The 14,316-nt window shown below is 37.7% G+C and overlaps 1 protein-coding gene across 1 annotated transcript in view; it reads left to right on the top strand.

Moving 5' to 3' along the window:
• LOC131225526 (uncharacterized) overlaps positions 1 to 14,316 on the top strand; it is a 43,710-nt gene that overhangs the window by 20,852 nt on the left and 8,542 nt on the right. Inside the window, exons 10-15 of the mRNA XM_058221065.1 lie at positions 2,785 to 2,905; positions 3,033 to 3,266; positions 7,960 to 8,055; positions 8,189 to 8,254; positions 8,407 to 8,445; positions 8,526 to 8,660. Of these exons, the coding sequence (XP_058077048.1) occupies positions 2,785 to 2,905; positions 3,033 to 3,266; positions 7,960 to 8,055; positions 8,189 to 8,254; positions 8,407 to 8,445; positions 8,526 to 8,660 (691 nt within the window). The remainder of the gene's footprint in view (positions 1 to 2,784; positions 2,906 to 3,032; positions 3,267 to 7,959; positions 8,056 to 8,188; positions 8,255 to 8,406; positions 8,446 to 8,525; positions 8,661 to 14,316) is intronic.

The following is a 14,316-nucleotide window of genomic DNA, read 5'->3' as shown; positions in this document are numbered from 1 at the left end:
CTATACAAAAAGAAGAATGGAAGAGGAGAGAGAAGAAACCTAATTAGAAGCTATACAAAGAAGGAAAAGGAAAAGAAACCTAAACAAAGACTATACAATCTGGGAGAGAGCCTTGAGACAGAAAGACAGAGAAAAGAAAAGCTCAAAAAGGGAGCGGAGGGCAAGGAAAGGGCTGCTGAGAGCCGGCAGCCGAACAACAGTCAATCCAAAAGAGGAGAGATGGAAAATCTGTTGATGAGAGAGAACTTTGCAGACCAATCCTTGACGTTCCTTAGAATCTGTGCAAAAACCCGCGACAAAGAAGAAGAGAGATTTTGAAAACAATGCTTGTTCCTTTTAATCCAGATAGCCCATAGAGTGGCTAGTAGAAATAAATGCCACAATGCTTTGTAGTAAGAACCTATACGACCTTTGTGCCAGACGAACAGTAGACCTGTGATGGATTGGGGCATTACCCAGGGAAGGTTCAACTTGGCAAGGATGTGAGACCAAACTTTTGCAAAGAAGAGACATGAGATGGATTCTGTGTCACCCTTGCAGAGAAGACAAACACTCGGGAGCATCATTCTGCACTTTCGAAGATTGTCCAATGTGAGGGTTCTTCCTCTAGTTCGGAGCCAAACAAAGGCTGACACCTTGGGAGGGGCTCCGTACAACCAAAAGAAAGAGGGGAAGGTATAATCAAAAGGAGATTTGGGGTTCCTGGTGAGCTGCTCGAAAGATTTAGAAGTGAAGGTGCTAGAGGGAGAGAGCAACCAGAGCAAGGAGTCCTCTATCTCTAGGGAGGGCTGAATGCCCTGCAAAACCTTCAGAAGGTCCAAAAAAGGATGACTTCAATCTCTGAAAGAGCCTTCTTACAAGGCAGACATCAGAGCCCTGTACCAACATCGGAGAAGTAATTAGCAACAGAAATACATAGATCAGAAGACACCTTAGCCAAATTGGGGAAGACAGAGGGTAAGAGGAGTGTTAGACTCCAACATTCCTGCCATAATCTGATTCTAGTACCATCAACTCAGCTAAAGGTAGCGCCTTCTCGAAAGAGAGTTCAAGAGCCAACTATTGCCTTCTAAATCGAGGGTGCCACAGCAATCTTTGGAATGTCTTGGGAAATGCCACGGTCATTGTGGGCCTCTTCCCGTGGGGGGGTGGGTTTGTATTAAAGAGTGCAACGAAAGTGCCATGCCTTTCTTTTCTAGGTTGTGGTTGCATTGAGCCTTTTGTGCTCTTTTTAATTAAATTGTTGTTACCTCCAAATAAAAAGAAAAAAAAAAAAAATCCTATTATCAAAGTTGGTGCCAGTGTTTTAAGTGTTGACTATATCGGCCGACATATCTCACAATATATCTTGTATCCCACCCGTGCAGTATGAAACACACAAGTAATGGGATATATCCCACATGTTCGATTTGGCGAGCATTTTTTATTTTCAATCCTTTTTTTTTTTGTTTCCTTCTTCTGTAAATCATGTTAAATCGGTTGCAATCTTTGTGTCCAAATTTAAAATCAAACATGTATGCAACCTGATCCAGTGATTCTTCTTTTGCTTTTGAATGTATTGCTTGTGTTTACACACGTCTTCTTACATTTATAAATTATATGAATAGACCTTGAATATGCTTGCATCAATTCAGTTAGAGAACGCATAGATTAGGACCTCATACAAAGAAAATCTATTATGTGCACTTGTTTTTTTGTAATGTTTTGATTTATAAATGTGTATTGATGTCTTTTTTAACAATCAGTTAAGTTTCATTGAAAAATTCGACCAATTTCCCAATGTTTCCCCATGTTTCCAACAGTAGCAATATATTATGCGATACAACTGATATATCCCATGCAATAACCGATTCATATCCGTATCCCAAGGGTGTGATACGTAACGTGATACCGATATTCACTGGTCGGTGCTTCATCATTTATGCTTATTTTCAGATTTATGGCTGGACTATTAAACGTAGTTGCCTGCTTGGGACCAGCAACCCGAGCTTATGCGGTCTGGTCTTCTTTAGCAAATGAATCTGTAAGCAAGGATGCTGAGGGTAATTTGATCAATACAGGATTTGCTCTTTTCATTAAATCTTCGATACCTCCAACCAAAAAATAAAAAAATAAAAAAAATCCTGTTATCAAAGTCAGTGCTTCATTATTTATGCTTATTTTCAGATTTATGGCTGGACTGTTAAACCTAGTTGCCTGCTTGGGACAAGCAACCTGAGCTCATGCTGACTGGTCTTCTTTAGCAAAAGAATCTGTAAGCTAAGGCTGCTGAGGGTATTTTGATCAATACAGGATTTGCCTTACTTGAGTTGATTACTGCTTGGGTTGATTTTCCCAAAGTGCACATGGCTGTGCTTAGCATTCCTCTGATGTCACAGTTGTGGGAACATGGACATCAAGTCTTTTGGTTTGTGAGATGTAAGTGATTTTTAGTAACCTGATGGGAACAAGAATGGGAAAACTGATATGGTGGTTTAACTATTAGGCATCTAAAACTGTAATGGCGCAACTATGGTATCATCAGATCCTTGGCCTGTACAAATTGAAGTCACTGGCTTGGTGATCCGACAGGCTGTACAGAGTGAAGACCTGTGAATGTTATACATATTCTTGGGTTTAGGATCAGATAATTGCTCTTGGAAACAAGAATGCATACAATGTAATATCAAAGCTTTGCTGGTGCTTTGTGTATTTTTTATTTTATTTTATTTTAATTTTTGTCTAGGTAGACATTACCCATTTACAGTGTTATGAGAAGCATTTGCATGTTGTTTTCTTTTGTAGACTCTGGGATCTCGGTCAGCAGCGATGCGTTCATTCCTATGCTGTCCATACAGATTCTGTTTGGGCACTTGCGAGCACCCCAACGTTCAGCCATGTTTATAGTGGTGGGAGGGACCTCTCTGTAAGTAACATACTATGACAAATTTTACCGATAGTTTTCTCAATGTTTTCTGATTCTGGCGATCTTTTCTTGTTTAACATGCTGTCACACTTGTCTTTTCTCTGCATGAATCTGGATCCTGTCTCAGTTGTACCTGACGGACTTGTCAACAAGGGAGAGCATTTTGCTTTGCACAAAGGAACACCCCATCTTACAGTTGGCCTTGCAAGATGATAGTATATGGGTTGCAACAACAGATTCCTCTTTGCATAGGTGGCCAGCTGAGGGACGTAACCCACAGAAGGTTTTTCAAAAAGGTGGTTCATTCTTGGCTGGCAATTTGTCATTTACGCGGGCAAGGGCTTTAGAAGGATCTAGTCCTGTAAGTCACACCTACCCTTAATTAACCAACTTATCTGTATGCATATGCATGTATGCATTTGTGTGTGATCCATATATTTTGTATTGTAGCTTTTGATGCCTATGTTGAAGGATATGTCATTTTGGTTACAAAAGAACCTCTCATGCCTTGTTTGGAGAAACTTGACATGCGACTTTATTGAATTGGCCAATAACTGTTGGGGATGTCGATGGCTGTACCTGGACCCAGTCAAGGTCGGTCTGAGCCAGAAATGGGCCATGCTTTTATGCCTGAGTCTGCATGATTAAAGGTTTGTCAAGCCTGAGCCTGGCTTATCAAGAATTTTCTACCTGTGTGTTTGGTATTATTCTATAAAATATATATGTATATGTATATATTGAACGATGATGCATTTCATATATATGACCTATATAAATATTATTATCATGGCTCGGGCCTGGATCCATCCCAAAGCAGGCTGTCGAGGCTTGACTGCGCCCTTATGAGGATGGATTAACAATGGCTTCTGAATGCAGAATGTACACAACTGATTGACGAAATCTCATTCCACAAAACATTAGAGATGAACTCTCCTCCATTCTTTGAGAGGAGAATTCTCATAGATTTCCCAAACTGAGTAAGAACCATGTGATAAAAGGCTTGAAACATTACAGTAAGTAATGGGCGCTGACCAGTGAGACGCTCAACAGGAGAGATTTCAGCAGTGAAATGAAATAGCTGATGGCATCCAGTTAATTAATGTAATAAGATAGACAGCTGTAAAAACAGCCTCAGCCCAAAAAGTCACAGGAAGCACGAATAGCTGAAAGAAGTATGTGAGTGGTCACCATGTTATGACGGTACTTCCATTCTCTGCTGAAGCATATAGGAACAGGAGCGCTGGCAAAAATGCCACAGGAGCACAGATGTTGCATGCGAAGTTAAAGAAAGTTTGAATAAACTCACCTGCAGTTATATACCTGGGACCTCTAAGATCCCTGTTAGATAGGGAACGTCCTGGATCCTGACATGGAAGTCATGGCCAAATAGCGTTAAACCCCAATTATGGGGGCCTGTGTCGTGTTTCATGGACCATGTTTGGGAACCTGTGGTATATGGTACCCTGCTCCAGAAATGGCACACTACCAAGCAGATCGGCCGATACGTAACGGTAACAGTGCGAACCGTTACCCGTTTCGGGGCCGAAACGGCCGATACGATTTTTTGTACCCGTATCGGCCGATACGGGACCTGTTTTGCTGTTTTTTTGAAACCTCTTGCTTCCAAACTGTTTCTAACTCCTTCTACTACTAATTTCGACCAACCTTAGCTAGGTATTTAATAGAAAAACACATTATATTATAGATTTTTTTGAATCAAAGCTCGGTGGGCCATTTTTCAAAAATTCGTCAAAAATAGGTATTTATACTTTTTTAATATATTTTGCTGTTTTAATGATGTCATATGATGTGTTAATCATAGTAGAACTTGTTAATGTGCATTTTACAGATTTGGGGTGCCATTTAATAATTTTTAATATTTTTTCTATTTACGCATGAATTTTGGCCCCTTTTTTTAAAATTCGAAAAATCAGTTTTTAATGGTTGTTTTGCTGTTTTAATCATGCCATTTGATGTATTAATCATAGTAGAACATATTAATGTGCATTTTACAGATTTGGGGTGCTATTTTATATTTTTTTAATATTTTTTTCTATTTACGCATTTATTTTGGCCCTTTTTTGAAAATTCGAAAAACCATTTTTAAATGATTCTTTTGCTGTTTTAATAATCCTGTTATCAAAGTTAGTGCTTCATTATTTATGCTTATTTTCAGATTTATGGCTGGACCGTTAAACCTAGTTGCCTGCTTGGGACAAGCAACCTGAGCTCATGCTGACTGGTCTTCTTTAGCAAAAGAATCTGTAAGCAAAGGCTGCTGAGGGTATTTTGATCAATACAGGATTTGCCTTACTTGAGTTGATTACTGCTTGGGTTGATTTTCCCAAAGTGCACATGGCTGTGCTTAGCATTCCTCTGATGTCACAGTTGTGGGAACATGGACATCAAGTCTTTTGGTTTGTGAGATGTAAGTGATTTTTAGTAACCTGATGGGAACAAGAATGGGAAAACTGATATGGTGGTTTAACTATTAGGCATCTAAAACTGTAATGGCGCAACTATGGTATCATCAGATCCTTGGTCTGTACAAATTGAAGTCACTGGCTTGGTGATCCGACAGGCTGTACAGAGTGAAGACCTGTGAATGTTATACATATTCTTGGGTTTAGGATCAGATAATTGCTCTTGGAAACAAGAATGCATACAATGTAATATCAAAGCTTTGCTGGTGCTTTGTGTATTTTTTATTTTATTTTATTTTAATTTTTGTCTAGGTAGACATTACCCATTTACAGTGTTATGAGAAGCATTTGCATGTTGTTTTCTTTTGTAGACTCTGGGATCTCGGTCAACAGCGATGCGTTCATTCCTATGCTGTCCATACAGATTCTGTTTGGGCACTTGCGAGCACCCCAACGTTCAGCCATGTTTATAGTGGTGGGAGGGACCTCTCTGTAAGTAACATACTATGACAAATTTTACCAATAGTTTTCTCAATGTTTTCTGATTCTGGCAATCTTTTCTTGTTTAACATGCTGTCACACTTGTCTTTTCTCTGCATGAATCTGGATCCTGTCTCAGTTGTACCTGACGGACTTGTCAACAAGGGAGAGCATTTTGTTTTGCACAAAGGAACACCCCATCTTACAGTTGGCCTTGCAAGATGATAGTATATGGGTTGCAACAACAGATTCCTCTTTGCATAGGTGGCCAGCTGAGGGACGTAACCCACAGAAGGTTTTTCAAAAAGGTGGTTCATTCTTGGCTGGCAATTTGTCATTTACGCGGGCAAGGGCTTTAGAAGGATCTAGTCCTGTAAGTCACACCTACCCTTAATTAACCAACTTATCTGTATGCATATGCATGTATGCATTTGTGTGTGATCCATATATTTTGTATTGTAGCTTTTGATGCCTATGTTGAAGGATATGTCATTTTGGTTACAAAAGAACCTCTCATGCCTTGTTTGGAGAAACTTGACATGCGACTTTATTGAATTGGCCAATAACTGTTGGGGATGTCGATGGCTGTACCTGGACCCAGTCAAGGTCGGTCTGAGCCAGAAATGGGCCATGCTTTTATGCCTGAGTCTGCATGATTAAAGGTTTGTCAAGCCTGAGCCTGGCTTATCAAGAATTTTCTACCTGTGTGTTTGGTATTATTCTATAAAATATATATGTATATGTATATATTGAACGATGATGCATTTCATATATATGACCTATATAAATATTATTATCATGGCTCGGGCCTGGATCCATCCCAAAGCAGGCTGTCGAGGCTTGACTGAGCCCTTATGAGGATGGATTAACAATGGCTTCTGAATGCAGAATGTACACAACTGATTGACGAAATCTCATTCCACAAAACATTAGAGATGAACTCTCCTCCATTCTTTGAGAGGAGAATTCTCATAGATTTTCCAAACTGAGTAAGAACCATGTGATAAAAGGCTTGAAACATTACGGTAAGTAATGGGCGCTGACCAGTGAGACGCTCAACAGGAGAGATTTCAGCAGTGAAATGAAATAGCTGATGGCATCCAGTTAATTAATGTAATAAGATAGACAGCTGTAAAAACAGCCTCAGCCCAAAAAGTCACAGGAAGCTCGAATAGCTGAAAGAAGTATGTAAGTGGTCACCATGTTATGACGGTACTTCCATTCTCTGCTGAAGCATATAGGAACAGGAGCGCTGGCAAAAATGCCACAGGAGCACAGATGTTGCATGTGAAGTTAAAGAAAGCTTGAATAAACTCACCTGCAGTTATATACCTGGGACCTCTAAGATCCCTGTTAGATAGGGAACGTCCTGGATCCTGACATGGAAGTCATGGCCAAATAGCGTTAAACCCCAATTATGGGGGCCTGTGTCGTGTTTCATGGACCATGTTTGGGAACCTGTGGTATATGGTACCCTGCTCCAGAAATGGCACACTACCAAGCAGTTGTTTTCCTCTAGTCCTCTGTGGAAAGAGTGTATTCTCCATGCGTGTGGGCCAGGCCTGGGCTAGCCTAGCCCATTTGCACCACTACTGTCAGGTCTCTTATTAAGTGTATATCTGAACTGTAGAGGGTTAGTTGCTTTACTTTGCTCTTTAATTCAAAGGATTTCTTAAAATTTTTGGTTGATCTATGCCTGTGTGCTGAAGGGGTGGTATGTGGAGAGTAAATAATATTCCAGTTCCCAATTGATACTTGAATGGTAAAACAAATTGGTGTTTCCAGTGGGGTCTAATAGTAGGGAACATCGAATGGTCTTTTGGGGAGCCGTAAATGAGCAGTGACCGAGGAAAGCTTATGAAGGTCTTTTCCCATTTTGGACTCGGATATGCCATGCTTTTACAGGCTGCTGGAAATCTGGGGAATGAGATAAACCTTGCTGTTGTTTTTTTTATTTTTTTATTTTATCATGCCATTAAAGCTCCAATACTTTTCTGCCAATTAGAGATTGATACTTATATGACCTTGTTTGATTTCTTAACTTAGCGGTACTTCATAGGACCTTATTTTTGTCTATTTTCCTGTTGAAGTTAACCCTTTAAGTGAAGTGAAGAGCTGACTGCTTGATTTTTTCTTTCCTTTTTCTCCCAGGTGCCTGTTTACAAAGAGCCATCATTCACAATTCCTGGAACACCGGGCATTGTGCAGCATGAGATTTTGAACAACAGAAGGCAGGTCTTGACTAAGGTGAGTACTGTGGTTTCACTTTCATATCCTTGGCAAATTATTTTTCTCAACACCACTTGACAGTTCTGCTCTCTTGAGCACTTGTCATGGCGAATGCAATTTTGCATCCTAATATTTTATTTCTTGTTGTTAGGATGCTGCCGGCTCTGTAAAGTTGTGGGAGATCACGAGGGGCATTGTGGTTGAGGACTATGGCAAGGTCTCGTGCATAAATGCTTCTCCATGATACATCATTAGCTAATCAGACTGCTATTCTTAGCAGCTTATATAGTAATAGTGAAACGATGACATTGAAATCTTGTCCTCAAAAGCTCATGTTATAATTATGTGTCTACAATGGCTGTCTTGCAGGTTTCCTTCGAAGAAAAGAAAGAAGAGCTGTTTGAAATGGTAGTGATATAATGTTTTAAATTGAATTCCTATAAGATTACTTTTGCCAATGACACTCACCCTTTTTTTTTTTTCTTTAGGTAAGCATTCCTGCATGGTTCACCATGGATACTCGGCTTGGGAGCTTGTCTGTCCATTTGGACACCCCACAATGCTTTTCAGCAGAGATGTATGCAGTTGATCTGAACATTTCAGGGGCATCTGAAGATCTAAAGGTAAATCTACTTCCTCCGTGGTTTTTGTTTTTTAACTTATTTTTGTCTGGTTCCTGAAGCTCAAAATCAAAACAGCATGAGTAAAGTCTGGCACTTATGAAATTTGTAAGATGTTAACCCAGTACATTAACCATAAGCATGTCTTTGGAAGGATCAGTCTTTCCAGTTTCTATAATTTGGGAAACAGGGAAGTCCATAAGGATCTTACATCTCTTTTCTGTTTTTGGGTCTTGATTAAATTCTTTTGTTGCTGTCTGTCTTGTAATTGCTCTAGAGTTTTGTTTTATTGCTGTGAAAGCAAGACTTGTATCATCCTGGAATTCAGGTCATGAATAGTATCATCGGCTCCTTTATACCAGTGGGGTCGGATGGCTCCTGCAGTGGATGTATCATGTCCAGAGAAACTCCTTGACTGGACAACCTCAGCCATTCTATTGGTGGCCTGGAAATAGAATGTTAAGAAAAATAATTACAGTAATCCTCAACATTGAACTTTAAAAACACCAAAATTAGTTGGTTGGATCTCCTAATCTGGAAGATATTTGTGGCATCGACCATCCATGATTTGTTAATCCCCCCCCTCCCCCCCCCTCTCAAAAAAAATAAAAAAAATAAAAAAATAAAAATGATGCGGACAATTGAATGAACAGTCTGGGTCATTGTTACCTAATTCATTTAAATTCTTCTAGAATTGTGAATTAGTTCTATCAAACTTGCAGTTTTGTTCACCCTAATTCCAGGGTTTGGATTGAACTAGTTTGATCAAACTTGAGAGAGGGCTCAGGGAAAATGGATAATCATGTTGATAGGGAGGAGTTGCTATTGGAGTGTTTTTTTTTTCCCCCCAGATGTTTACACAACTAAATTGCACTGCAAGTCTGCCACAACCTCTGTTGTGGAGCTGTAGAAAGAAGAAGAGATATAAAAGCCCTAAATAATTGGTATCAAGGAAAAACTTTATACTCAAGTAGTAAAATGGTTCATAGACAAAGTACCTTCAAATTGTACACATTGCATGTTTATAATGTAAGTATGTAACTCAAAACTGTGTAAATGATATGCAACCTATTTAGACAAACCAAAAATATTACACCTAGATGATGTTCGAGCTTGCAGATTGGTAGGCATGTAATAAACAGTTAAAGTGAAATATAGTTAATGGTCATTCACGGAAAACATGTCCATCCGTCAAGGATTAGGACCATCCATAGTTTTGGTGTTATTATTATTGCTACAGTTAGCAAAACTCGGTACTTTCGAAAAAGCTTGTATGAACGTTTAGAACTATGAATCTTCAGAACATAGGCAAAAAATTCCTTTTTTAGCAAACCGAATTAAAACACATTTTTCTTTCTTCATAAAAAGCCTTTTATCTAGAAAATACTTTTGAGCATGATTTGAAAGACAATTAGTATATATGAGGATTACTTCTAAATGAAGGATTTTTTAGACAGGTTAAGAATTATATTTACCACCCTTTGATTACCAATGGACATTGTTACTCATGCATATAGGTCCATTTTAATTGAAGTTTTGTATTTTAATCTTATACACATTTATTTGTTTTTTACTCTTCATTTTTAGTCTAAATCATATTAAACCTGAAGTTTTCATTGTCCGAGCTTTTAGTGTTATGTTTCCTTGACTGAAAATTTGGCCATCTTTTTAATAATTGAAACATAACTAAATGCGAACATTTCCCCCTTTTTTTCCATATGGTATTTTTCTGAATATGGTTATTACCTACGTGCAGAGTTTTCTTGATTTAGACTGTTCAATTTGAGTTGCATATATGCCACATGCATAGTTTTTTAGTGCATGTGTATGAACCCTGATGGCATGCCCGATTATCAAATAACTCTAACTTTAAGGAGAAGGTTAAGGTAGTAGTTCACTTTATTTTCAATTGCAGTGTCTCACTCCCATCCACTTTACTAATGGCATGTATATGCGTCAATCTAGATAGGCCAAATCACAACATTTATTATGGGTGGGACATATTAAAAAAAATCACACTAATGTAATGATCCAACACTTTAATTGGGTTACTATTTGATAGGCAATTGAAAATAAATGTCCAATTGTCCCCTCTTTTGTAATCTTTTTTCCTTAATATAATTATCTTGTCGCTTCTCAAAAAAAATAAATGTCCAATTGTCCAAATTTAATGAGAGAGATCAAAAGGAATGTGTAGCTAGGAATGTCTCTCAAAAAAAATAAAAAAATAAAAAAAATCAGAAGGAATGTGTAGCTAGAGTGGAATTTTAAAGGAATATCCTTTCGGGTGAAGATTGGTCTAGACCAAAACTATATAGTCTGTTCTTTGATGCAATTCCAAGCGTGGAGGCAAATGGCTTAGAGAAGCCATTTTCAGTAGAGGAAATTCAGACAATTGATGAATTAGGGAAGGATAAGGCTCTTCGATGGGATGGTTTTCCCATAGTTTGTCTTTTTCGTTTAGAAATTTTGGGAAATGGTTAAAGTTAATTTGATTGCCTTTATAAATGATTTTCATGACAAAGGTAAAATTTCAGTTGAGCTTGGTGCTACATTTATCGCCTTGATTCCAATGATTTTCATGACAAAGGTAAGAAAATCGAAAAAATTGAAAAAAGGAGGAGGGAAAACTATGCCTAATTAGTACAAATGATTGGATTGGGTTCTTTTACCTATTTCATTGTAGTTTGAGTGTTTTAGACTATTAGACCATCTATAAATTAAGTCATATATTTAATTAGTTATATTATATTTACATAAAATTTAACAAAACAATAAAAAAGTTACATTAAGAGAATTAGTTATTAAAAACTTTGAACACAAAAGTTTTTATTGATAAATGAGAACTTGATAACTTGAACAACTTATAAGTTAAAAGTTGCAACTTAATTTACAAATACAATTTACAAAAAAATAAGCACAACTTACAAAATATAAAAAAATAAGCATACTAACATAGGCTACTATATACATTGATCCAATTGCCATTGTGGCATCTGATCACCACCATCATTATTATCATCTTTATCATCAAAGTTGTCTCGTTCTTCGATGTCTACTTCATCTTTTTCTGTTTTTTCATCATCGGTTTGCACTAGTACTTCATCCACATCTAATGGTTGATCTTGAGTATTATATTATTTTATCTCCTCAATCTTGTCCACTACTTGGAGTTGATTGCTATTGCTTGCCCCTCTTCTCCACCTTCGAGTGGAAGAAAAACTTTCTTCAGGTGCCAATTTGATTGCAGTATCTACGATGTGGGCTTATGTTAGGTTATCGACTGCAAAGATTGGGTCCTCTGTCTCTACAAGCCACTCACTATCTGCATCCAAATCATTTATGCAGATAGGATCATAGAAATCAAGCTTTTCTTGCCTATCTTGGAACCGTTCTTTCAGCTTTTGGTTGTATTGGACAAAGACTCATTGAGCTTCTTTTGTTCAAGATGATTATTTTTTGTTTGAATTTGCATTAAGAAAATATATTAATGATGGTCGTTATTTTTAACTCTTTATGATTTAAGATTAAAATCAACATTAAGGAGTGAGTTGCCAAACTTACCAACTCAAACGTATTCCAGTTGTGCTCTCAACCACCAAGTCCATGAATCTTCATGGGTGGCTTCTTTAGTACTGGATCCTTCATGTTCGGGTCCACTCCATAGACAACACATTAGTTAGTTACAAAAAATAATTTAAATAGGTTAGACTTAGTATATTGTAAGAAATGATTTCTAAGTTACTTAGACCAAATCGTTAAGACGTTCGTACTTGGTAATTTTAGTCCTATGCTTGATGATTATTTTTCTTGAGAAAATGCCGGCACTCTTCCTGTAGAAGTCTAGTAGAGCAGAAATCCTATCTTATTCGTCTTTGTTTGGAACTATTCTCTCTAAGACGATAAGAAAGTCAACCATATGCGTTGCTTCTGCCCCTGTCTGATCGGTAGAACGAAGAATATGACCAGATTAAGGATGTAGGGAGTTGAATACAAAGAAGATGACATTTGACTGCCCTCATCTCTTATCTATAATATCTAAGATGGGCTTATAATTATCTTTATAGTTGAAGTGATCCATGATTTTGTTTCTAGCCCTCTTAATCAAATCATAGATGTAATCCATTGGTGGTTTCTCATTCCCGTCCTCGAGTCGCAATACAACCACTAAGGGTTCCGATGATTGTAGTGCCTTTGACACTTGTGTCGAAAAAGATTGCGAGAAGATTGTTTGTTGGACTAGCTCCCCTTCGGTCTTCTTTGACCAAGGTCCATTTTTCCAACTGGTTGACATTGCAAAGCCTTTAAGCTCAACTTTCTTTGAATATAACCATTGTAGTATTAGGAAAGCTGTTGTGAACCAGGCGACAACTGGATGAAGCAAGTTACACTCAATGTGTTTTCTCATTTGATGGAGAAGAAGGCATGTTTCTACATAAAGACTGTGATTCTTCTAGCCTTAGTAATCACTTTAATGTACAACCTGCCTATGTGTTCTAATGTTATATCTATACAATGTGCCGCACATGTGGTCCAAAATAAATGATGCATTTTCTCCATAAGGAGACTGACGGTTATATATGAGGCTTTGTTGTTCGTGATAACTTGGACAACATATTCTCTCCTACTTCCTCCAACTACACTATTTAACAATTTGAACAAATAGTTGGTTGTGTGTGAATGGGCCGATGCATCAACGGACTTCAATGTTTTATCAGTGTTTGACCGGATTTATTGGTTAATTCGTTGGCCCTAATAGTACAACCATTCGTTTTCCATGCTTCTTTATATTTGGCAATGAAACTTCTAGTAAAATCAACCTCAGTTTTGAGGTAGGTTTTGCTTCATTTCGTGATACAAATTATGTTTAAGCCCAGGTCCAAATTGACCTATTGCTTCCACCATAACCATTAAGGCTTTAAATTTAACAGTGTTGAAACAACACCGGCTTGGTATGACCACTTAGTGATGTATTGAATTGTGGTGTTCCTATCCTTATTTGTATTGGTTTTTAAGTGTTGTTTGAGGGGGTTCTTTTCCTTTTATCCCCTTGGTCGTGTCATCCTCGGGATGTAGTCTTGAAAGATATAATGAATGAATGATGAATCTAAGTCTAAGAATGAGATTATGAGAGAATGAAGGAGTGAGAATGTGAGATATTAAGAATAAGAATCTAAGTCTGAGAGAGAGAGAGAGAGAGAGAGAGAGAGAGAGAGAGAGAGAGAGAGAAGAAGAAGAAGATCCGCATCTTATGGACCGTTCGGATTCGACACCCATGACATGTGTGTGCAAAGGTGCGTAGGTGCGTAGGTGAGCATGCTTCTCTCTCTCTCTCTCTCTCTCTCTCTCTCTATATATATATATATATAAAATATATTCTTTAACATTAAATCGCAGGGCTTTAAAAAAGAAAAAATGTTTTCTTCTTAATTGGTTGAAACATTGAATTGATGTATGACTTATCTGGAATATTTTTATGGATGGTTACGATCATGTTGACTTATATGTATTATGGAATGATAGCTAGAAATCAAAATATCTTTTACATCAGTCTATAGAATCAAATGCCGCTTTTCCAACGTAATTCTACATTCAAGAAAGTTAACAAGAATGTAAATTATTAATGGATCCTTGTATGTTTTTAAGGAAATTTTCTTGA

This window comes from Magnolia sinica, chromosome 14 (genome assembly GCF_029962835.1).
Source record: "Magnolia sinica isolate HGM2019 chromosome 14, MsV1, whole genome shotgun sequence".
In the NCBI taxonomy this organism is placed as follows: Eukaryota; Viridiplantae; Streptophyta; class Magnoliopsida; order Magnoliales; family Magnoliaceae; genus Magnolia; species Magnolia sinica.
The sequence above is the reverse complement of the archived record's forward strand: the minus strand, read 5'-3'. Positions and strand labels throughout refer to the sequence as shown.